This window comes from Dermacentor silvarum, chromosome 3 (assembly GCF_013339745.2).
Source record: "Dermacentor silvarum isolate Dsil-2018 chromosome 3, BIME_Dsil_1.4, whole genome shotgun sequence".
NCBI classification, from domain to species: Eukaryota; Metazoa; Arthropoda; class Arachnida; order Ixodida; family Ixodidae; genus Dermacentor; species Dermacentor silvarum.
Window position 1 is genome coordinate 71,354,129 of NC_051156.1, and position 23,462 is coordinate 71,377,590.

The following is a 23,462-nucleotide window of genomic DNA, read 5'->3' on the forward strand; positions in this document are numbered from 1 at the left end:
GTGACTTAAGCCCTCTTGCATTCCAACGTTTGTTATGGACTTTAGGGTTATACTTAGACTTCAGCAAAGCATTTGTTATAGTGAACCATAAATTGCTGCTCATAAAGCTGGAAAAATACGGCTTCCGAGGAATAACACTTGAACTTATCCGATCTTATTTAGAAAGCGAACATCAGTTTATTGAAATTAGTGAAAACAGATCGCAGATAAAACCTTTGACAGCGGGTGTGCCCCAAGGTAGCATCCTTGGCCCGATACTTTGCCTGTATTACATTAATGATATTGTACAAGTAAGTGATATGTGTAAATTTGTCGCGTATGCAGACGACTGCTCTGTTTTCTTTACAGGTAAAGATTTAAAAGAAATAGCACCTATAGCTAGCTCCGTTTGTTATAGACTTCGAGCATGGTCTAAGGCAAACGGCCTCATCCTCAATGAAACCAAAACAAAATGCGTAATTTTTCATGCTCCGAGAAGTTCTACTACATTGCCAGATAATATTGTCTTGGTTCCGCATAAAATTAACATTACGTGATCCATAAAAACCCCAGGCGTAATATTCACAGCGCAGATGTCCTGTAATGAACAAGTTAATCATGTTTGCTCAAAGGTACGAAAAGCTGTTGGTGTGTTAAATGGGAATCGAAGTGCATTAACTTTTAAAGTTAAGCGCCTCATTTATCATGCTCTTTTCTATTCACACCTCAGTTACTGTTCACTTATATGGGGTAACACTACCGCGCAAAATATTCAAATGCTGGAAATACTTCAAAAAAAGCGATTCGGGCGATAGCAACCGTCTCTTTTTTTAACATACGCAAGAGCTTTTCCAACAAAACAGAATAATCAGAGCTCGTTACATATATAAGTTCAAAACATTACTAAGCTATAGAAATGCTATGTTGGGAAAACTCGATTCATTTCTAACCCTGGCAACTTTACAAGAAAGTAGAAGTACATATTGACACGTATACATGTTTATCTTTCACCGGTGGCCACTTTCCACCGGCTAACAAGTGTTAAACGTTATCGCTCGGCGCAGGACGCGCCTGCATCGGAAGCTTCTCGAACGTTATCGATGCTCCTATCCTTCGTCTGTGGTCACCGACGCTCATGTAATCTGATTGTATGAGCGACGCGAATTGTCTAGAACTTTCTGGAAGACACGCGGGCATCAGGGATTAATCTGGAACCTTCGATGACTCAGGTATAAAAGCCGACGCGTTTCGCCGCTGATCAGATTTTCGACGACCGCCGACTGTGTTCGCCGCTATCGTAGTGCTTTGAGTGTAGCTTGCTTTTGTGGGCACAGGTTCGCCCAATAAACAACCAGTTTCGTCATACACAGCTTTACGACTGTTTTCTTTACCGTCACTACTACGTGACATCTGGTGGAGGTGCTAGTTCGTTCATGCACCGAACGCCCCCGCAAAGCCGCGACCCAAGCCCGAAACCGGAGGACGAGACCAACGTCGCCAAGGAACAGCGAGCTAGCCGTAGGCAGCAAGGACTTCTGCCGGAGTACGGACTTCTTCCCGAAAAGACCACTGCAATCAAGGCCAAGTCAACAACCAGAATGGCAGCACCAGCGTCCCCCATCCTGCTGCAACAACCTCGGGAGCACCGACCTTTCGTGGATCATCGGCTGAAGACCCTGAGACCTGGCTGGAGACATATGAGAGGACCGCGACGTTCAACAAATGGAGCGACGACGACAAGCTGCGCCATGTTTACTTATCGCTTGAAGACGGCCCCAGAACCTGGTTCGAGAATAGGGAGCGTGCACTAACAACCTGGGACCTCTTCCGAGGTGCATTCCTCGACACCTTCACGAGCGTCGTCCGTAAAGAAAGAGCTGCAGCCTTGTTGGAAAACCGTGTACAGCTCCCGAATGAGAGCATAAGTATGTACACTGAAGAAATGACTCGATTATTCCGGCACGCCGACACCGCTATGCCAGAAGACAAGAAAGCTCGCTTGCTGAGGCGGGGAGTTAAGCAGGAGCTATTCGCCGGACTGGTGCGGAATCCACCAACGACAGTCCAAGACTTTCTCTCGGAGGCTACGACGATCGAGAAAGCACTGGACATGCGCAACCGGCAATACAATCGCCGTTCGACGCCACAGTACGCCGAAGTCCAAGGACTCTCCCACGACCTACGAGACACCATCAGGGCGATAGTACGCGAAGAGCTGCAGAAGTTGCTACCGTCGTCGCAGCCTCAAGTTGCTTCCATCGCCGATATCGTGCGGGAGGAAATCCAGGAATCGCTAGCACTTCCCGAATCGCCGCAACCCGAGCCGGAAGCGCTGACCTACGCCGCCGTCGCCCGTCGTTAAGGCCCCCCTCCGCGCTCGCGCCAGGGACCCGTAACGCCGCAGTTCCGACGTCCACCACCACCGCCGCCAGCACGCCCATCCGTCGTCCAGTGCAGCTACCCGAGAAAGACGGACATTTGGCGTGCCCCCGACCACCGCCCGCTCTGCTATCACTGCGGGGAAGCTGGTAATATCTACCGCCGATGCCCCTACCGCGAGATGGGCCTACGAGGGTTCGCCGTCAGCGCACCGCGTCCAGTGCGGGGTGAACGACCGCGCGACATCGCCGACTACCTCGCCGGAGCCCAGTGGCAACCCCGACGACCCTCACGCTCGCCGTCACCAGGCCGCTACATCTCGCCGCATCGCCGTCAGTGCACCGGTCCCACCCGGGGCCGATCTTCCAGCCCTTACCCGGGAAACTAAAGGCAGCAACCGATGGAGGTGCGGTTGCTGTACGACGATCCTCCGCCGCCGCCGACGACGACGACGATTCGCGAATCATCACGACGAGATATCAGCACGCCGCCTAGCAACAGCCTTGACAGCACTTCGCCGCCGCAAAAAGACCGGCCGACGCGACGTAGCAGCAGCGGAGCAAGCCGACGCAGCCGTGATCCGACGCCACGACTTAACCGTCATGCTAGGCGACGGTCTACCGACTTAGACGTGCTCATCGATAGTCATAACGTCACCGCTCTCGTCGACACTGGCGCCGACTATTCCGTCTTCAGTGGCGCGTTCGCCGCCAAGTTAAAGAAGGTGAAGACGGCCTGGCAAGGACCCAATATCCGGACAGCGGGAGGCCACCTAATAACGCCGGCTGGAATCTGCACAGCGCGAGTCACGGTAAACAACCGCACTTACTCGGCGAGCTTCGTAATCCTGCAGCACTGCTCCAGGGATGTCATCCTAGGCATAGACTTTCTAAACCAACACGGTGCCGTCATCGACTCAAGGTCCAAGTCGATAACGCTATCAATGCACAAAGCGATACCACCGGATACAAACATCAGTTACCATCCCTTCAATGTGCTTGAAGAACAAGTCACCGTTCCGCCTCGCTCCAGCGTAATGATTTCCGTCGGTACCGAAGTGCCTGCACACATGGAGGGCATCATCGAGGGCGATCATCACTTACTGCTCGACCGTCAAATTTGCGTCGCTAGAGGCATAGCTGAGCTGCGTGCAGGGAAAGCAAGGGTGATGCTCACGAACTTAAGCCCCGAATAAAAGCACATTAACAAGGGCACCACGGTCGCCTACATCGACGAAATAGTACAAGCCAGCAGTGCTTTCGTCTTCACGGATTCTAGTGCACCTGCAACGACGACTATGATACCTGAACCAACTTTCGACGTCAATCAGAACCTTCCCAGGCATAAGAAAGAACAACTAAAAGCTCTGCTCCTGCAATACAAGGACTGGTTCTCGTCGTCGTCAAAAGTTCGACAAACCCCTGTCGCCAAGCACCGCATCATAACCGACAAAAATGTCCGCTCACTCCGTCAGAGCCCGTACCGAGTTTCGGCGCGCGAACGCGAAGCCATAAGGCAACAAGTCGACGAAATGCTACGCGATGACATCATCCAGCCGTCCAAGAGTCCGTGGGCGTCCCCGTGGTATTAGTGAAGAAGAAGGATGGAACCCTACGTTTCTGCGTCGATTATCGTCGCCTCAACAAGATCACGAAGAAGGACGTATACCCCCTCCCACGGATTGACGACGCTTTGGATCGACTCTACAACCCAAAGTATTTTTCGTCGATGGACCTCAAAACCGGCTACTGGCAAATCGAAGTCGACGAGAGGGACCGGGAGAAGACTGCCTTTATAACACCAGACGGACTGTTCGAGTTCAAGGTCATGCCGTTTGGTCTTTGCTCGGCACCTGCGACTTTCCAACGCGTCATGGATACAGTACTGGCAGGCTTGAAGTGGCAGACTTGCTTCGTCTATTTCGACGACGTCGTTGTGTTTGCGTCAAGCTTCGAAGAACACCTGCGGCGCCTTGAAACAGTTCTTCAAGCAATCAAAACCTTCGGACTCACGTTAAAACCCGAAAAGTGCCGCTTCGCATATGAGGAGCTCTTGTTCTTGGGCCACGTCATCAGCAAGTCTGGAGTGCGCCCTGACCCTCAGAAAACTGAAGCCATCTCCAACTTTGATCCGCCGGCTGACAAGAAAGCAGTGCGTAGATTTCTTGGACTGTGCGCCTATTACAGGCGCTTCGTCAAGGACTTTTCACGGATCGCCGAGCCACTGACGTACCTCACGAAGGCCGACGTCGAGTTCAAGTGGGAGACGCCGCAAGTCGAAGCATTCGAAGCAATGAAGCGACGCCTGCAATCGCCGCCAATACTTGCGCATTTCGACGAAAACGCCGATACCGCAGTCCACACCGACGCAAGCAGCGTAGGACTCGGCGCCGTTCTTGTGCAGAGGACAGACGGACTAGAAAGGGTTGTAAGTTACGCTAGCCGGTCGCTATCGAAGGCGGTAGCAAATTATTCCACAACAGAAAAGGAGTGCCTCGCCATCATCTGGGCTACATCAAAGTTTCGCCCCTACCTCTATGGCAGGCCCTTTAATGTTGTGAGCGACCACCACGCCTTTTGTTGGCTAGATAACTTGAAGGATCCTTCAGGTCGCCTCGCACGGTGGAGTCTGAGACTTCAAGCATTCGACATCACCGTCATTTACAAGTCCGGGCGAAAGCACTCTGAAGCCGACTGCTTGTCTCGCGCCCCGTCGAACCGCCGCCACAGGACGACCAGGATGACGACACTTTCTTGGGACCGATTAGTGCCGACGAATTCGCCGAACAACAGCAAGCCGACCCGGATCTAAGGAGCCTTGTAGAATACCTGGAAGGCAAGACCGTCATTGTGCCGAAGGTGTTCAGGCGACGATTGGCGTCGTTTTTCGTGCAAAACGACATTCTCCTAAAGAAGAACTTCTCGCCTCTCCGAGCCAACTACCTCCTCGTGGTAGCCTCAGCATTGCGTCCAGAGTTTCTGCGAGCTCTCCATGACGACCCAACGGCTGGACACCTCGGTTTTTCCCGCACGCTCGGGAGGATAGAAGAAAAATACTACTGGCCTCGCCTCTCTGCCAACGTCGCCCACTACGTAAGGGCATGCCGAGACTGTCAGCGACGCAAAACACCGCCGACAAGGCCAGCCGGACTTCTACAGCCGATCGAGCCACCTCGCCGACCATTCCAGCAGATCGGGATGGACTTACTGGGGCCTTTTCCGACGTCGACGTCCGGGAATAAATGGATCGTCGTAGCTACGGACTACCTCACCCGCTACGCCGAAACAAAAGCCTTGCCTAAAGGCAGTGCTGCCGAGGTAGCCCGATTCTTCGTTGAGAACATCCTCCTGCGTCACGGCGCCCCATAAGTCCTTATCACCGACAGAGGTACGGCCTTCACGGCTGAACTCAAGCCATCCTGCGCTACAGCCAGACAAGCCATCGCCGGACCACCGCCTACCACCCGCAGACGAATGGCCTCACCGAGCGCCTAAATAAGACCATCGCCGACATTCTGGCAATGTACGTCGACGTCGAACACAAGACGTGGGATGCCATCCTTCCGTACGTGACCTTCGCATGCAACACGGCCGTGCAAGAAACGACGCACATGGCGCCGTTCAACCTGGTCTACGGAAGGAACCCGGCAACGACGCTTGACGCCATGCTACCGGACGTCACTGACGAAGAAAATCTCGACGTTGCCACTTATTTGCAGCATGCCGAAGAAGGTCGACAGCTCGCCCGCCTGCGCATCAAGAACCAGCAGAGGACCGACAGCCGACATTACAATCTTCGACGACGCTACGTCGAGTACCAGCCCAGCGACCATGTTTGGGTGTGGACTCCGATTCGCCGACGAGGACTTAGCGAGAAACTGTTGCGTCGCTATTTCGGACCTTATAAGATAATCCGACGTATTGGCGCACTTGACTATGAGGTCGTGCCAGACGGCATTTCGCAATAACAGCGGCGCCGGGCACGGCCTGAAGTCATCCATGTGGTGCGTTTTAAGCCTTTCTACGCCCGCTGACGACGTTAGGTACTTTGTTGCTTTGTTATTGTTTTGTTTTATTATTACGCGTGCTTTTGTTTTCGCTTTCGTGTTTGTAGCATCGGGACGATGCTTTTTAAGGGGAGGGTATTGACACGTATACATGCTTATCTTTCACCGGTGGCCGCTTTCCACCGGCTAAAGTGTTAAACGTTATCGCTCGGCGCAGGACGCGCCTGCATCGGAAGCTTCTCGAATGTTATCGATGCTTCTATCCTTCGTCTGTGGTCACCGACGCTCATGTAATCTGATTGTATGAGCGACGCGAATTGTCTAGAACTTTCTGGAAGACACGCGGGCATCAGGGATTAATCTGGAACCTTCGATGACTCAGGTATAAAAGCCGACGCGTTTCGCCGCTGATCAGATTTTCGACGACCGCCGACTGTGTTCGCCGCTATCGTTGTGCTTTGAGTGTAGCTTGCTTTTGTGGGCACAGGTTCGCCCAATAAACAACCAGTTTCGTCATACACAGTTTTACGACTGTTTTCTTTACCGTCACTACTACGTGACATATTGTCACTACTACGATCATATTGTCACCAGACACCATGGCAGATCCCTTTCTCGCGTACTAATTATGGCTGTCAACGCCTTAAACATACACTACCTTCCCTGCTTAACTATTTCAACCAACAAAATGTTGATGTGTTATCTCTAAACAAAACTAAAATAATGGATTAGTTCTGATAGATGTGTATTGTTAAATGTTCTAAGAGTTTCGCAGAACTTATGATGTACTCTCGTTGAGCAGTAGCGCACCCAGGATCTGTGCCAGGGGGGGGGGGGGGGGGTTGACAGTTTGCCAATACCATCTAAACAGCGCTAATTTCAATTTCTTCGCGGGAAATTGTCAAGAAATGCGCTTTTTGCGAGTGTGGGCGTCTTACATTTAGTTGCAGTACGATTGGGCGTCTTACATCTTAGTTGCAGTACTCAAATGCGTAAGGAAAGAAAAGGGGTTAAACAAAAGAGGGGGGCTTAAGTTGGCCTCAGGGGGGGGGGGTTACAACCCCCGAATTCCCCCCCCCCCCCCCCCGTCGGTGCGCCACTGTCGTTGAGTCATGTCAATGTCCCTGGCCTATTTGCTGCGCATACAGGCTCGCACGTGTGTCAGGCCTTTCCTTTAACCGGAGTCCTAGCAGAACAGTTGTTCCGCCAGATGGGAAACACCTGCTTTATACGTTGACTGTGGTTTTGAGGCTGTGACTAGTAGTTATCTTCCTGCACGGTGTCAAATATAATATAATACAAAATGAACAAGGAAAGAGAAACCATAACAGGAATGGCGCCCTAACATTTTATGCAGTACTGTAATGAGAATAGAGGAAATACTAAACGCGAGCTTCCTTCACCTCATTCGCTAGTGTGACAGGAACGGAATTACTTACAGTGGCTTAGTGCTCTGGATCGGCCACGGTCGCACATCGCTCTTTCAAGTACCTTAAACCTAAAACTTCGGTGACGATATAGCGGTAAGTGCGAGAGAAATGCATGGACATTACGTCGCAGCTCTATGAGGTCCCGGATGCATGATTTAAACCGTGTGCGTTACATTGCAAAGTTGTTCAGGAGCTCACTCGACCAGCCTTACAATCTAATTGTCAAAGCTTTCCTGTATTTTGCGTGTGCATGGCATCTTTAAGGCTGACTTGATACACTGGGTGGCTATGCGCGTCTTGCGCTGGAGTTTGAGGTATAGTTGCGGCGCCTGGTGGTGGCGAGAAACGTTATCTGGGTAGTATCAGCTTGGGTAGTATTGAGCCCTGGCTGTGGCGAAGCCCGTTTCTAGCCCGAGTTTTGCGTCAATTGGCACTATTTTCTGCCTTGTTGCGGGTGCGAAAAGGCTAGTAACTTCTCACAGACCACGCCGACCACGCTGCGAGCAGGCCGCAGCTTAGTTTTACGAAAACGGACTATCCGTGTGTCGTGGGACGTAATGCTGGAAGCAGAATTAGGGAATCGGCGACGACGACCCGGAGAGACCTAGCTCAACCTCGAAAAAGCGTCACCGTTGTTACTGCTGTGTCGTGGGCTGCCACGAGCAAGAAGTCCTGAATCCCAACATCTGATTCTACCGTTTTCCTTCAAGGCCTGACGAAGTGGAGCATCGGCTGCGCTGGATAACTTCACTACCCCACTACGAGCAGCACAGGCTCGAGAGTTAAATGGGCTCATCCTTGACCTCAAGCCAACACGCTAACGCAGCGCCACAAGGCAGTTTTGTTTACAGCACTTCGATGTTCGAGCGCTGTCATTATTAAGAGCAACATCAAGTGAGCAGCGCACGCGCTCGCGATGCAGCGCGCGATTCGCGCGTATGTTACTGCGACTTCATACGCATTGCATCAGTTATTTATCTGCTTCTAAGAACAGATGGCCGCTACTACAGCGCAGGCATAACTACTTGCCTAGAGGCATGCAGTCAACAAAGACTTCAGGAGGCCCGCCGTTTCGCGACATGTCGGAACACCGCTGCGTCGCGGCCCGTACAATCGCTGCGCTCGAGCAGTTCGTAGTTCGTACATCGTGACATGTCGGAATACCGCTGCCGTCGCGGCCCGTACCATCGTGCGCTCGAGCAGTTCCATACACATGATGTCTCCTGACCGCTGCTGTGATATAATTTATAGCAAGCATTTGCTCGCGTTTGTGCGCCTGAATCTAGCAGCGTGCCAACCTTACCAGCAGTTGAACTTCGTACGCGACACGCTTCACTTGCGATTGGCACGGCGCTAAAACTTCGCCGCTTATTTCTTGAACGGCGTACACGTATTAGGCGTTGCATAATTTCATGCCTTTACGCAGAGTGCCAGCCTGCAAAAAATATTCGGTGCCCGATATTCACTGCAGGTGGTGGTACAACACAACCGAAAGGTAACGGGTCCATATTGTAAACGTGCTTTCCGAAGCAGACGACAGAGCTTGGTACAACCCAGTTCAGGACAGAGGGCGCTCTTTAGCATCATTTTCGCAGCGCTCCCTGGGCAAAGCAGGAGCCCCATAGCCCAAGGAAGTCACGCACAAACAAAACACAGGAACGCTTTGACAAGAAGGTTTACCTGTCGCGGTGGCTCAGTCAGCTAAGGCGTTGCGCTGCTGAGCACGAGATCGCGGGATCGAATCCCGGCCGCGGCGGCCGCATTTCGATGGAGGCGAAATGCAAAAACCCCCGTGTGTTTGCGTTGTAGTGCACGTCAAAGAACCCCAGGTGGTCAAAATTATTCCGGAGCCCTCGACTACGGCGTGCCTCATAATCAGAACTGGTTTTGGCACGTAAAACCCCAGAAAGAAGACAAGCAGATTAAAGTTAGGAGCAAGTTTCCCCGCAATCAGTGATTTCAGCAGTAGCGTAGGCAGAGCTTAAGATAAAAACGGAAAACGCCATTAGTGTAGCTGTAAGGCAAAGCAAAGATTAAAAAAAACGTGAAGTTGTGCCTCATGTTCACAAGACGTCCCACAACTTAAAAAAGGTTGTGAAACGTTATGGAATTGAGGTGGTGTTCTCGGCTCCCGGCAAGCTTGCTGGAATGTATGCTCGCGCATAGGAAGAAGTAGCAATAGGTTGCAAGGGTGCGGAAAAGCACACAAATTCCTATGTAGAATTTAGTGTTGGGGTAATCTATATCAGATACCTCTGTCATTTGGCAAAGTTTACGTAGGCCAAACAGGAAGACACTTCAATTTGCGTTTGCGCGAGCATGAATTGTCAATTAGGAATAACGCGAGTGGCCACCTTACCATCCACTGCTTGGCGTGCACGTGTAAGCCGATCCTGAAAGAAGTAAAGATTTTGTGTCGGTGCCGAGATAGCCGAGCGAAAGAGTTAGGCGACGCGGAACCACATAATAAAGAAGAGACATGCATGTGTCAGCGATACCTCAGTTTATCTGAACAACAGTGAGATGAGGTTTATTGAAGAACGCAGTTGCGTATTGCATGAACGGAAAGTAATTTTTGGTGATTTTCTTTTTTCCGCGCACGCTCACTGGGTCTCGCATGTAATTATATTTGCTCTTTGTGGAACACAAGTTAGTTGCAAGTCTGCGCCTTTCCTTGTCTCATGCTCTCTCTGTGGTTCTTAGTTCCCGCAATTAAAAAAAATATTTGCTAAGAGGCACCAACTAGCCCAACAAAATGTACTTAACTGCAAGGGTTATATAGCAGGCGCGGATGTATTTTTTTTTTGGAGCTCGCCTGACGAGACATATTTTCAGGGACGCATACGCACTTTAATAAATATGATTTGGCAAGCAACACATTGTCTGCAGAGCACATCGACTATTTCAGCGACACTAGTGCTGCCGCTCTCTTCTGCTTCAAGAATTTGACTGAAGCGAGTACCCCCTGCATCGCTTCACCATCAGACAACTTCCAACGGTATAGGGCAACTCCGCCTTCTAGATTCTGTGTGGTGTCGCGGACCAAGGAGCGCAATTTGATCGGGGACAGAATTTATTTTTTGTAAAACTTTATGCGACATTCGTATAAATGTTGAAAGCTTAAGAAACGTCGGGAATAGTTGACAGGTATGGAGATTTCTTGTCATGAAATTCGCGAAGACTTCTTCACATCAATATGCAACTGTAAAAGTACGCTGGACATAAAATGGACCACCCCACAAGCAAATTATTTATTCGATATTTAGCCTATAAATTACAAACGCATTAGTCGGAGTTATTAGTATAGTGTCATTGGCAAAAAAAACGATATTAAAAGATAACAGGTTAATAGAACTGTACCGAGCGGGGTATCTATTGTATGCGCCGCAGAAGTGTCGTGAATCCAAAAATAACATGTGATGGAATACTAGCCAGACTTTCTTTTGTGTGTGTGTGTGTGTGTGTGTGTGTGTGTGTGTGTGTGTGTGTGTGTGTGTGTGTGTGTTTGCTTGCTTGCTTGCTTGCGTGCGGGCGTGCGTGTGCGTGGGTTTGCGAGTGTACGCGGGCGAATAGCAAAAGTTTAGCGGCACTCCGGAGATAAGGAGTCGTGCTAGAGGAAGGCCAGCAGTGCAAACACGATTAGAAGCAAAACGAAAACGGCCACACAAACGCCAACTATAAACTGAAAGGTCACACATTCAGCTAATTGTTCTGTGCTTCAGTAGCGGAAAAGGACAACACGAATCTTTTCCGCGCATGCTCGAAAGAAGGTAGCCTCAACCCGTCAGGTTCATTGTTTATGTAGGACAGTTCCTCTTTGTGAAAACATAATCTGCTGCTTACTTATGCACGTGCTACTGGTATAATTATGTCATGCATCGACCACATTGCGAACATCTTGCAGAAACATAAATTACCATGCCTAAAGAGTAATCTTTCGTGAGTGCTCACCCGTTTCTATGATTAACGACTTGACATTACCTTCCCTCTATCTTTCCTTCTATGTTTCTCTCGTCCTTTCCGAAGAGTAGGCAGGCGTTGTGCCCCTTCTGGTGGCAGTTGCCAGCCTTGCTTCTCGCTTTCTCTTTCCTGTGTATATGTTTTCAAATCAAATAATAATAATAATTTAACATGCGCGGATTTGTGTGGTGCTTCTACTCCGCCACTGCTTCCGTTGATAGTTGGCGTGTTCCGTGTTTCTACTAGTGTTTTTGTTTACAAGCCTGCGTACCTTAAGTAACGTAATGCTGCTTGCCATGGCGCCACCCAGAAAACCGTTATCCATCATGCGTGCTTCCCTGAAACGCTCTGGTTAGCCTCACCTTTTCGCACTCAGTCTATCTACAGGGTGCTTAACAACCAAAACTTTAGTCACACATGATCGAAAATATCTAAACCAGTAAGACGCCCCCTGAAACCAAAAGTATTGGTAGAGGGAAAAGGCTATCACTATGAGGCTGTCACCGTCACGGACCAATCAGCTACCTATTTCAGTATGTGCTTGCCCATAACTAATGAGCAGTGAAAAATCTTATTGGTGTTAGCCTTCGGATTTAATGAAGAGCACAATTTTAAAACTACGCAACAAAGTAGGCTTCAGTCCATATGATCAGAACATATACGTATATTGATTGCGCAGTGAGCGCATGGAGCCACAACTTCATCAAATGGATCGGGGTTGGAGCGTTGCAGGAACTGCCTGCGTGACCGCCTTCTTCACAGTGGTGATGATGACCAACTCAGGATTCTTCTACGTGTCCTTCATGGAGGAATTTCACGTCGACCGGGAGTCAGCGTCCTGGCCTGCCAGCGTGGTGTCCGTTGTAGCACACTCGAGTGGTTAGTAAAATATGCTGCCGTCTTACTGCGCGCTATTTAACCAAGGTAACATTTTCCATCCTTGCACGATTTTTATTTGTTACGAAGGCTCTTGTAGTTATATTATAGTTCTGTTTTCTTAATTTAAGGCAGGCGCAATGTCGTCTACACCGACACCGACGCTTCTAGAAGAGGACGAAAGAAAGCAATAAGCATTCCTTTTAACAATCAGTTAAACCTATCGACTCTCTCTTTTAGGTCACTATCAGAAAGCGGGTAGTTTTAAGTACAGGAACAGGACCATCGCGCCTGGCTTCTGGTTCCTCTAAGAAAAGTGACATACTTTTCCGGATGAACTGTAGCTTACATCCATTTTTCACAATGCACCTTGTCTAATCTCAAACTTAGGGAGAGCATTGAACCAAATTCAGGCTTAGTATCTCGCTGTGAATATAATTGTGGGCAACTGTGCGGGCGCAGGTCAGCCAGACGCACAAGAAGGCAACCAGAGACACAAACAGACGGCTTTATAACACGAAACGGCACATGGGACTAATACGGAAACACATGGACTATACAAATAAACTTGGGTGACTGTCCCGCTCGAGCACTCACAATTACAATTCGGAGTTCAGGCCTCGTGGCGATGGCTCGGCGGACTTGGCTCCGACGACGGTGAGTACAGGCGGCGGTTGAGGTTCAGGATGGTACCAGGATGTAGCCCGGTTCGGAGCGTCAGCCCTGGGACGTAGCCCGAGCTCGACAGCGTTGCGGTGGGGTGAGAGCCAGGACGAAGCCCAGCACAGCAGTGGGGTGAAAGCCGGAACGGCGCCCGGTTTGGAGAACAGGACCAGGGCTCTGGGACGTAGCCGGAGCCCGGCAGCGCGGCAGCGGTCGTGCGAGCCGAGACGTGGCTCAGCTCAGCAGGACCCGCGACGATGGTATAGAAGCCGGGGCGGCGCCGGTTTGCAGTACAGGACCATAATGCCGGGACGTGGGCCGGCGTTCGGTCCGCTCCATCTCGCTGCACTGCCCGTTCTATGAGCTTGGCTGCCCCGTCGTTCCAGATCGTCTCTCGCGGCACGCGCACCAGCCACGCGCACTCCCGCGCTTTTGGCCCCGCACGCCGAACACAAGCATCGAAACGCCCGCGCATTTCGAATATCGGCCCCGCACACCGATCACAGGTCGTCCTCCTACCACAATAATGCTTCATGGGTTCATTTCCACAAGGTTGTTTTCGGATAGCGAAAGCATGCGTAAAAAAGTCGTAGTCATGCGTCGCGGACGTCATGCCTCTGGCCAACTTCGATAATCTGCGTGTTGTTCATGTAGCGGGGAGTTTATGCGGGATACTGGTTTCCAGCAAAATAAATACAGATGCACCTTAAAATGATTTTACTACGTTTCCGTTGACGGGCTTGTCAGCTAACCGCTGTTCGCAAGCTGTAGAGTGGCGTAAAACCGTGTTTCAAACCAACTAAGTGGTAAATACTTGGCACAGTATTTCAAACCAACTTATTGGAAAATACCTTGGCGCTTATGCGCCAAGGTATTTACCACTTATTTAATAGAGCATTCCGCCACCAGGGGTATTTATTTCACTCCATTCAGTCGCAGCGAGTTATGCGATTACCTGAAAATACACCTACTTGCTGTATCCTCTCTTAATATGAAGTCTGTACTCACATACTATGCAATGAGTCAGCAAAAAAAAAAAGTGGGAGATGTGTAGCGGTGCCAATCTCTCAATCTCTCTACTCGAAAGCACCCAGTTGCCTTCTACTATGAAGCGGACTAACTGGGTGCATGGGTGCAGTTTCTGTGCACCCATGAAAAGTCTCTGGAAATGTACATCGAAGAACAGACGGAACAAAGAAACAATGTATGATTTCTTGTGAAATTGGGCAAAAACGGTGCACAAATTTATCATCTGTTGCAAAAGGCCTATCTAAAGGATGTCCTAAAAGAAGGAGCTTGGTTTGAGTACGTCCAGCGTTTTGGGGAAGACCGTGAAAGCCCCAAGGACGATGCAAGATCAGGATGCCCCTCAAACTTATGCAAAGATGGAACCATCGATTGTTTGCGTTCTCTTAGGTTCAGTGACCGCCGTATGACTGAGAAAATAATAGCAGAAGGACTTGGTTTGGGAACGTTGTCGGTTGAGCATATTTTGACTGAACATTTGGAAATAAAAAAAAGGTGGTGCCAAGACGATGCCGAAACTGCTGACTCCGGAGCAAAAGGTGCGACGAAAAGAATGTTGCATTGGTTAAAAAACTTCGGACGACCGCCATCAATCTTTGCAAGGAATCGTCACCGGCGATGAAACTTTTTTTACGAATGCGACATTGAGCTGAAATCCCTGAACAAGAAGTGACATAGAAAAAGATGAACGAAGGACAAAAGAAGCGCGGAAGAACAAGCAAAAGTAAGTCATGTTGATGGTGCTTTGGCTGCCATGGATTTGCCCACAACAAATTAGTACCTGAAGGTCAAACTCTCAATGCATCTTTGTACGGCCAGGCCTTGAAGCGTCTGAAAGATCGCGTGCGCCACGCGCCAGTCAAAGTTTTGCAAAGAGGGGCGAGAGATTATGTACCACCATAATGCTTTTGCGCACTCTCCGAAAATAGTGCGTGGGTTTTCGGCATGCTAATCCGTCACTGTGCTGAAACACCCTCCCTACTCTCTGGATTTGGCTTCCTGTGACGTTTTGTTGTTGCGCAAATGCAAAATGGTGCTAAGGGGCGGCACTTCGGGAGTGTGGCGACAATTCAAACGGAAATGACACCGCTGCTTAAACACATATCGGAAGAGGACTTCCAAAGGCGTTTCCAGAAATGGAAGATGTGGGACCAGTAGTGTAATGTGCCTTTTGGAGAGTATTGTGAAGGTTACTATGTTTATATATCTGAAAGCTCGTGAATCGAATTTTTTTAACGTGCTGCATAAAACTTTGGGACGGACCTCATAATTTTTTGGCAAGCCGACACCTGAAAGGTTATGACGGTACGCAACATACTCTTCTACGCGCGTTGTGTCACGATCGACAAGCCGCTGATACAGCACATACTAGCAGAGTTTCAGGTGCACACGGAATTTGGCTTTAGTCCAAAATATTACTCACTCAAGGAAATAAGCAATTAGTGCCACTCATTCCATTTATAGCATCAGAATTCGGTTCACAGAATAACCACAAAGAATAAGCACGTAATGTGAAACACAGGCCTTGCCTATCTCCTTCTGACTTGTAATCAAGTTCTCTCGCGTAGCTTTCGTTCATAAGTATGTTGGTGTTGCCTGCTCCTTTAAATTTAGAATGTGGTTCTTGGCTAGTCCGAGAATGCAGCGAACACTATGCGCTGTCTTGCAAGAGGGCAGTTAGGTATGCCGCTGCAACTGTTAGCTAATGCAGAACTCAGCCACTTTTTAAAAATATGCTCCTGCATAGTATTTAGTAACACCCACCGTGTACGTTAAAATGCATCATCGCAATACGATCACCACTGCAGCTCGTTCCACGTCATGTACCAGGGCTTATGTAAGTCTTCCTTGCACTACGAAAGCCGCAATTAGGAGGCATTATTCACTTTTGTCGTTAGAGCTTCGAGGTCGCATGCATGCACTAGAAGCCCCATCAAACATGCACAAGGACAGGCTTCAAGTACGCTAGAAACTGGAAGCTTATATCCCAATGGTTGACCAAGTTTTTCTGCTGTGAAACTTCTTTACGTTTGTGACGTAGCGATAACGTTGTGCAAAGCCATGCACATGCTGAAGTGCAGCAACATACGCCCCTTTGCTCGGGGCTATATAATCTACGGCTTTCTTGAATAAACGTTCTTTCCCACACCCGCACCCGTCTCGAGAGTGCTACATGGTGGCAGCGGTGGGATGTGACCATGCCATGAAACGTCAAATTGACCGTGGGAAGTCATCGGTGCAGACCTTTGCTACCATAACGGAAATGAGTACTTGGTCGTTGTCGACTTTTACTTTTTTTTCTTTGAAATCGTGGCTGTTCAGTCTTCATCAGCGACAAAGTGATATCTGCCTTCACGAATATCTTTGCTACGCATGGTTTCCCAAGCCGACTCGTCACAGACAATGGGCCGCCGTTCAGCAGTCAACAGTTTCAAGACTTCATCAGTAAGATTGGGTCAAACCATGTTCGATCAAGTCCGTACCATCCTCGCTCGAATGGCATGGCCGAGCGAGCAGTGCAGGAGGCTAATAAACTTCTAAACAAGTATAGCTTTGGCTCTGTTAACTTCTGTGCCGCCTTGCTAGAGTGGCGGAACTCTCCGCATGACGATTCTTTAAAGTCCCCTTCGCAGCGGCTCATGGGACGGCTGACCAGGACTCTTCTACCAGTTCCGGCTACTCACTTGCAGCCTCGGACGGTACAACCAAAGGACGTCCAGCAGCGACTGCTAGACATTCGTCGGAAGCAACGCACCTACTACAACAGGGGTTACAAGCCTCTACCTGAGCTACCACTGGGTGCCAGGGTCACTGTGTATAACGTGCCCTCGGGAACATGGTCACCCGCTACAATAATCCAAAGAGGTGACAGCCCGCGCTCCTACATACTTAAAGGCGAAGATGGACGACAGTTCCAGCGGACGAGAGAACATCGTAGGTCATCCTGCACACCCATCGGGCAAGATGCAGTTGCACCTGTCCTTCCAGTCGCCGGGACGCCTGAGCCTGCTATGCAACAATCGGTGCGAAGAAGCCATCGAACGCGTCGTCAACCAACAAGATATCCTGAGCCAGAACTTTATAATTTAAATTCGGGCACTGGCTCAATAAACAAAAAAGGGAGATGTGACGTAGCGATAACGTTGTGCAAAGCCATGCACATGCTCAAGTGCAGCAACATACGCCCCCTTGCTCGGGGCTATATAATCTACGGCTTTCTTGAATAAACGTTTTTTGCCGCACCCGTCTCGAGAGTGCTACAACGTTGAGAAATGCGTGTAAGAAGGAAAAAAAATTACAAAGAAGTACGTTGATGCTTCTTCCCAGAATTTTGTATCGCCAGAAAGAATATCGCATGGGCCTAAATTTTCCTAGCATGAACTTTCGTCCATGCTAGGAAGAATTCTCAAAAGAGAATTGATTGGAGGAAAGGCAGACAGGGCGACATAAGCCAGGATGCTCTGGTCTGCACTGTGCACAAGGTAAGGAGGAAAGGGGACAAAAAGGAGTGATGAAAGATGACGATGAGGGTGGGAAGAAGGGATGCGTATATGTATAGCCATGCACCACATAGCGGTTTTCCTAAAGTCTCGAGACCAGTCTGTCACTGTGCAAGTATTCCCTAACAGCCACTGTAGCTGTTTTTTTTGGTGCTGTGTGGTCCAGCACCGCGACCAAAATAGCAGTTTTCGACAATGTATGCCTTTCATTGCCCACCAGCCTAAAAAGTCATCCTCCACCGTGGCAAGCAGTGTGGGTAGTCGTAAAACGCATGTTGCAAGGTCTCCAGCTTTAGGCAGTGTTAACAATTCGGGCAGTCCGCATGGCCGTAAGATGGGCGTAGCGTAGGGTGAATGTGACGTCCTAGCTAATCCGGTGCTTGGCCTCGCTTGACTTTAGCGTGGAGGCGAAAGTCTAGTCAGTGCCACCATGAAGCGAGTTCATAGTGTGCGTGCTTAGATACCGAAGTGTCTTTTAAAACAAAGAGTTCAGAAGTACAAGTCAAGTCGCCACCATAAGTCGATAAATAGCTAAGGTCTCGCAAAATGTGAAGAAAGACATTGTAGGTATAAAACAGATTTCTTCGTCAGTTTTTTTTTCAAGAATTTAGGATATTTCAAGAAAGCGTATCGTTGTTCAGCGCACTGAAATCTGCCAATATTAGTAGTACATAAAATGTAGTCGCCTGTCTCATAAGAAACGAGGACTAGGAATTTAGGCACGTGATAGCATACACAGTGCTCATGTTTCTGTGTGTACACTGCAGGCCTCCTTGTGTCAATTGGTCAGGGGAAGCTGTCCGTCTTCCAGATGGGAATGCTCGGCAGTGTCTTCCTCTGGGCTGGAATGCTGGGTGCTGCGTTCGCACCAAACATCATGTGGATGACGCTGACGTTGGGCCTCATTCACGGTGAGATAATAAAGCTATTTGATTATGCGAGTTGTAGCAATACGATATCACCGTTGTAGAGTGCACAGTGGTAAAAAAGAATCAATGTAACTCAAAACACACGCTCATTTATTATATTTAGCCTTTTCTTATCATCTGCGTTCGTTTAGAAGTCCTGTTCCGCGCCCTAAGTGTCTGCTGGTCTAGTAAATGTAGAGCTGACTTGTTCTGTTAAGGGCGATATACTGCAACCTACTGCACATAATATAACATTGTAAGTCACATTTAAAAAATAGGAGGAGCAAATTGTGTACGATGAGTTCTACATGCTAAAGCACCAAACTCAACAACCTATCCGCAGAGATTGACATGGTTACAGCGATCCGACCAGGTTTGACTGCGTTGCCTTTTATTATTTTTCTTGTAAGCATTATTTCCGTATCTTTCTCAGCTCAAATAGCATATATAAAAGGAAAGAGAATATGAGTCTTGTTTCATTAGGACTAGAAACTAGCCCACGAAAAAGAAAATTCAAGAAGATAGGGCGGAAAAAAAAGAAAAAACGGTAAATGACATCTTAACTATCTGGCTCAAGGGAAGTAATGGCATTGAAAAATTTGAGACTTCTATGAGCATTTTTTCTACAAAAAGAAACTGCTTATGATATTGCAGTGAGAAAGGAAAGGACACTTAGAAAACACATTTTTAATACTGGGTGACACCAAACGTTACATTGGCTGGATGACAGCAGCATAACTAAAACATTTGCGAAACTAGAACACTTGTGCTACACTACCGAGGCTGTAAATTTTGCGTGCAAGTAAAAATCAATTTGTAATTCAAAACATGCTTTTACATTCTAGCGAATTGGTCATAATGCTAGTAAAATTGCCCGTGTTCTATATATTTATATATCTCGGCGAATGAACCTAGCAAAAACGACATCTTCATTAGGAAGCACCATTAGAATAGCTGAATACAACCGAGTCCATTGATGGTACGGTGTTATAAAGGAATGCATGACTGTTTTCCGAGAGAGACATTAGAGAGGTTTAGTCTAGGGGACGCAAGCTCCGCTGTGTGCCCTTCGCGCACTTTTGTGCTCGGTTTTAGTTCTTTTATGCGCCAGGCAATTTGCGTCTCCCAACACTTGGGTGCGATTTGCGTCCCTTAACCTAAAACTCGCTATTGATTACATGAACTTGCGCTTAAGCCACATGAAATGGTAAAGTGCTTTCCTTGAATGCTTGTAGCTCTATAGGTAAACAGGCAAATATACTGAAGCAAGTACTCCACGATGACGAAGACCTGACGTCCTATATCTTAAAGCTTTCGTTCAAGCGAGTGGCACTGTAGTTTCTGTTGTAGCTTCCAGAGTAGAATCGAACAACTAAATTATTCCTATTCCGTAATAACAAGGTGTCGAGCACACTTGGTGAGTGTCAAACTACATAGACGTCGTCAGCTACAGAGGTCACGGCACGTATTACACTATAACAAAACTCTCTAGCACTCTTAAGTTATTTAAATTTAGGCGAAGGAAATTTAGCACGTTACTTACCTCACCTGTGCTATGCTCTGCTTGGCGCTGCTAATTCAATCTGCAGGCGAACTCCTAAATTTTCATGCTCGAAAATTTTTCATGTTGCCACGTCATAATAATGAATGAAGTCTCGGAGCCTCGCCTTGTTCTAATGAATTCTATGGAAGCTACCGTATCGAAATTGATTACATGATACTTGAGCTAAGCAATTTATATTTAAAGTCGTGTCTAGGTGGATTTCTGTTTGTGGATTGATGCGTTTGTGAACTAAAAAAAAGGACTTTCGTGTTTTCGAGTTTTACTTGATATGTTTATTATCAAGGAACCTATCTCCGCTTAGCACCCACACGGTTTGTTTTTACTGCCGTTTCTGGAACACCCTGGCCTGCAACCACTGGCGAATAAGCCCACTCTGCCTCAGTATCTCTTTGCAATGCACATAAGCGATGTGCGTGGTTTGTACGGTGTACTAAAAAGGCAAACTCCTCAAAACGTGCTAAGGTTTTGATGGTATAGCCTACAATATGCTGTGTGTGCTCTATTCTTTGTCCCATCAACATGTTCCGCAATCTAACATCTAGCAAACTCCTCAAGTAATAGCGAAAATTTATGGTGAAATCTATTGAAACACGCCTAAATTTTCAAAGAAGACTCGTGGCTTTCTTTGCAAGACAAGAAAATGAGGTAGTGCAAGGCTGTATTCCTCTAGCATGAATAAATATCTTAGTCTAGAATGACTGAAACGGAAGTCGATTCTCGGAATTCTTTCGCGATTGAAAGCGTAAGATACGAATTCTATAACAGCTCCCGCGGAAGGCAATATAAGAGCTTCAGAGGAACAAGAAAATAAAAAGAGATGGCGTTACAGAAAAGAACTTATGCACAACAGCTGTACAGTATAATAGAAATTACTCTAGGATTTTTTTTAAGCAGCACGTATCTACCAACATGGATTAATTGCGGTGACCTGTTGACTGTGTGGCTACTGTGATGCAATGTGTCAACTATATTGAGAAGGAACAAGTAATTTTATTTAGTAAAAGAGGATATGTTTGCATGAAACATAGAAGGGTTTTAAAGAGCTGTATATATATCCAATCTCCACTGTTTTCCTCGTTTTCAGCATATGACAAGAATTCTGAATTCTAAGGAAATAATAAAATATCAAAGATAGACACATGTCCTGAAGTAGGAGCGCCTTCTAAGAGACAATTACTTTTGAAAATGAACCTGCGACCCAGGGCTGTGTTTGAATCCTCAGCGTCTCAACTGAATTTGTAAAGAGTTTTCTGAGTCTTGTGATTGCTTGTCGCTTTTAGAGCGCAGCTCTTAGGCGCCCGTTCCTGCGGCAACGATGGCTACGAGATGGCGCCAGAGGAGCGCGCCTCGAAAAGCGTGGACACAGAATGGAGGAAGATGTCAAGGAAGTTGGCAACCAAGTAGAGGATAATCGAAACTGTAAATACACAACTAGGAGTCATCAGAAAGAAAGTGAGAGAAATAGAGACAGTTAATTGGATGCTAAGGATGGAAACAAAAAGGACCATGGAGATGTACAAGAATGAGAAGAAAGAAATTAGAAGTGAAAATCTGTACGATAACACAAAGGGCAGGGCGTTGCTATTTGAGGCTCGAGTCGGTTGCCTAAGGACCAAAACGTAGTGGAGCAAATATTCGGAACTAGATGAGGCATGTCCGTGCTGCAGTAAATATCGAGAGACCACTCAGAACATCCTAATGGAATGCGACGGGATCCAGCCAGCGAGAACCGTAGGTAACGTGCAACTTCCAGAAGCGCTTGGGTTTAAAGTGGAAGGAAACAACAACAGATCAGCCGTAGAGATAAGCAAGAGACGATTAGAGTACTGGCGGAAAAAAAGCATGGAAAAGATTGATACTACCTGATCTCGTAAAATCATAGGTAGCGGTACAAGATAAATTTTGAAAAGAAAAACATAAATGAGAGGTATACAAAAAAATAGACAAAGAACATGTAGAGTAAATCTGATTAAATCAAGCAGGCTAGGTGACTTTTTGTCGCCCCCTCCCCCCCCCCCCCGTTTCAATGAGATGCCAATAAATAACAATCATCATCATTGTGTATGAAGAGGGTCTATGGTGGCTATTGGGAATCTCGCCCAAGCGTCACCCACGCGCTACTTCTCCCGATATCCCGATCAGCGAGGCAGTCGCGCCACCCTTCGCTCCATTTGCAACGTACCGCATGAGACAGATTGTCCGTTCCAGCCAATACATTGCTAAATAAAACACGTATAGAGCTGCGCTCAAATTTCGGATTAAGGGGTATCGTAATCGTCGGTGAATCTTTTACGACCATTTTCGTATAACCATTGTATTGGTAGCCAGTCTTAGACACTTTACCTAATTTATGTTCATTTTATGGTTTATGGTCTACCTCTCACTGACCACTCAGAAAACGAATTTTCTTTGTGTACAAAAACAGTGTCCTGTCATTTAAGCCACGATAGAATTTGTGTAATTACGCAAGTCGTGTCAAGCAACCTACACGCACCGTCGAACAAATTGTGATGGCACTTAATGGCTTGCATTGTATTTCTGTCATAAAACACCAAGCTACAAACTGCAGACGCATACCTCCATGTATAAAACCGCTGCGGCGTCCAAATGTAGAATTCAGAGGAGGTATCGGGAAACCCGCCACGGTTGCTCAGGGGCTATGGTGTTGGGCTGCTGAGCACGAGGTCGCGGGATCGAATCCCGGCCACGGCGGCCGCATTTCGATGGGGGCGAAATGCGAAAATATCCGTGTACTTAGATTTAAGTGCACGTTAAAGAACCCCATGTAGTCCAAATTTCCGGATTCCCCCACTTCGGCGTGCCTCACAATCATCGTGGTTTTGGCACGTAAAACCCGATAATAAAAAAAAAAAGAAACTTGGAGGTTAGCAAAGAAGCTCGAGAACAAGTTAAAGGGCAGCTGAATCACTTTTCTAAAAAGTGACCTTTGAACGACTTACTATATTTTTTCACCCCCTGAATACGAAAATGATAGTTTGAGAGGCCAGAAGTCACCGTAAGTTGCATTAATTTAGCAATAACAAGCCGCAGCGTCTGCGGGAGACGCCACAGGTCGTTTAACGGGCTCGGATGGCGCACACGATGGTGACGTCACCTTAGGTAACCGCGAGGAGCGTGATTCGAATAAAGCGCGCACGCGACCCCTGTATT

At 47.9% G+C, this 23,462-nt stretch overlaps 1 protein-coding gene across 1 annotated transcript in view; it reads left to right on the top strand.

Moving 5' to 3' along the window:
• The first annotated feature begins 7,816 nt into the window (after positions 1 to 7,816).
• Positions 7,817 to 23,462, top strand: part of LOC119444465 (uncharacterized) — a 28,441-nt gene continuing 12,795 nt past the window's right edge. The window contains exons 1-3 of the mRNA XM_049663338.1: positions 7,817 to 7,887; positions 12,434 to 12,633; positions 18,587 to 18,730. Of these exons, the coding sequence (XP_049519295.1) occupies positions 12,441 to 12,633; positions 18,587 to 18,730 (337 nt within the window). The 5' untranslated portion in view covers positions 7,817 to 7,887; positions 12,434 to 12,440. The remainder of the gene's footprint in view (positions 7,888 to 12,433; positions 12,634 to 18,586; positions 18,731 to 23,462) is intronic.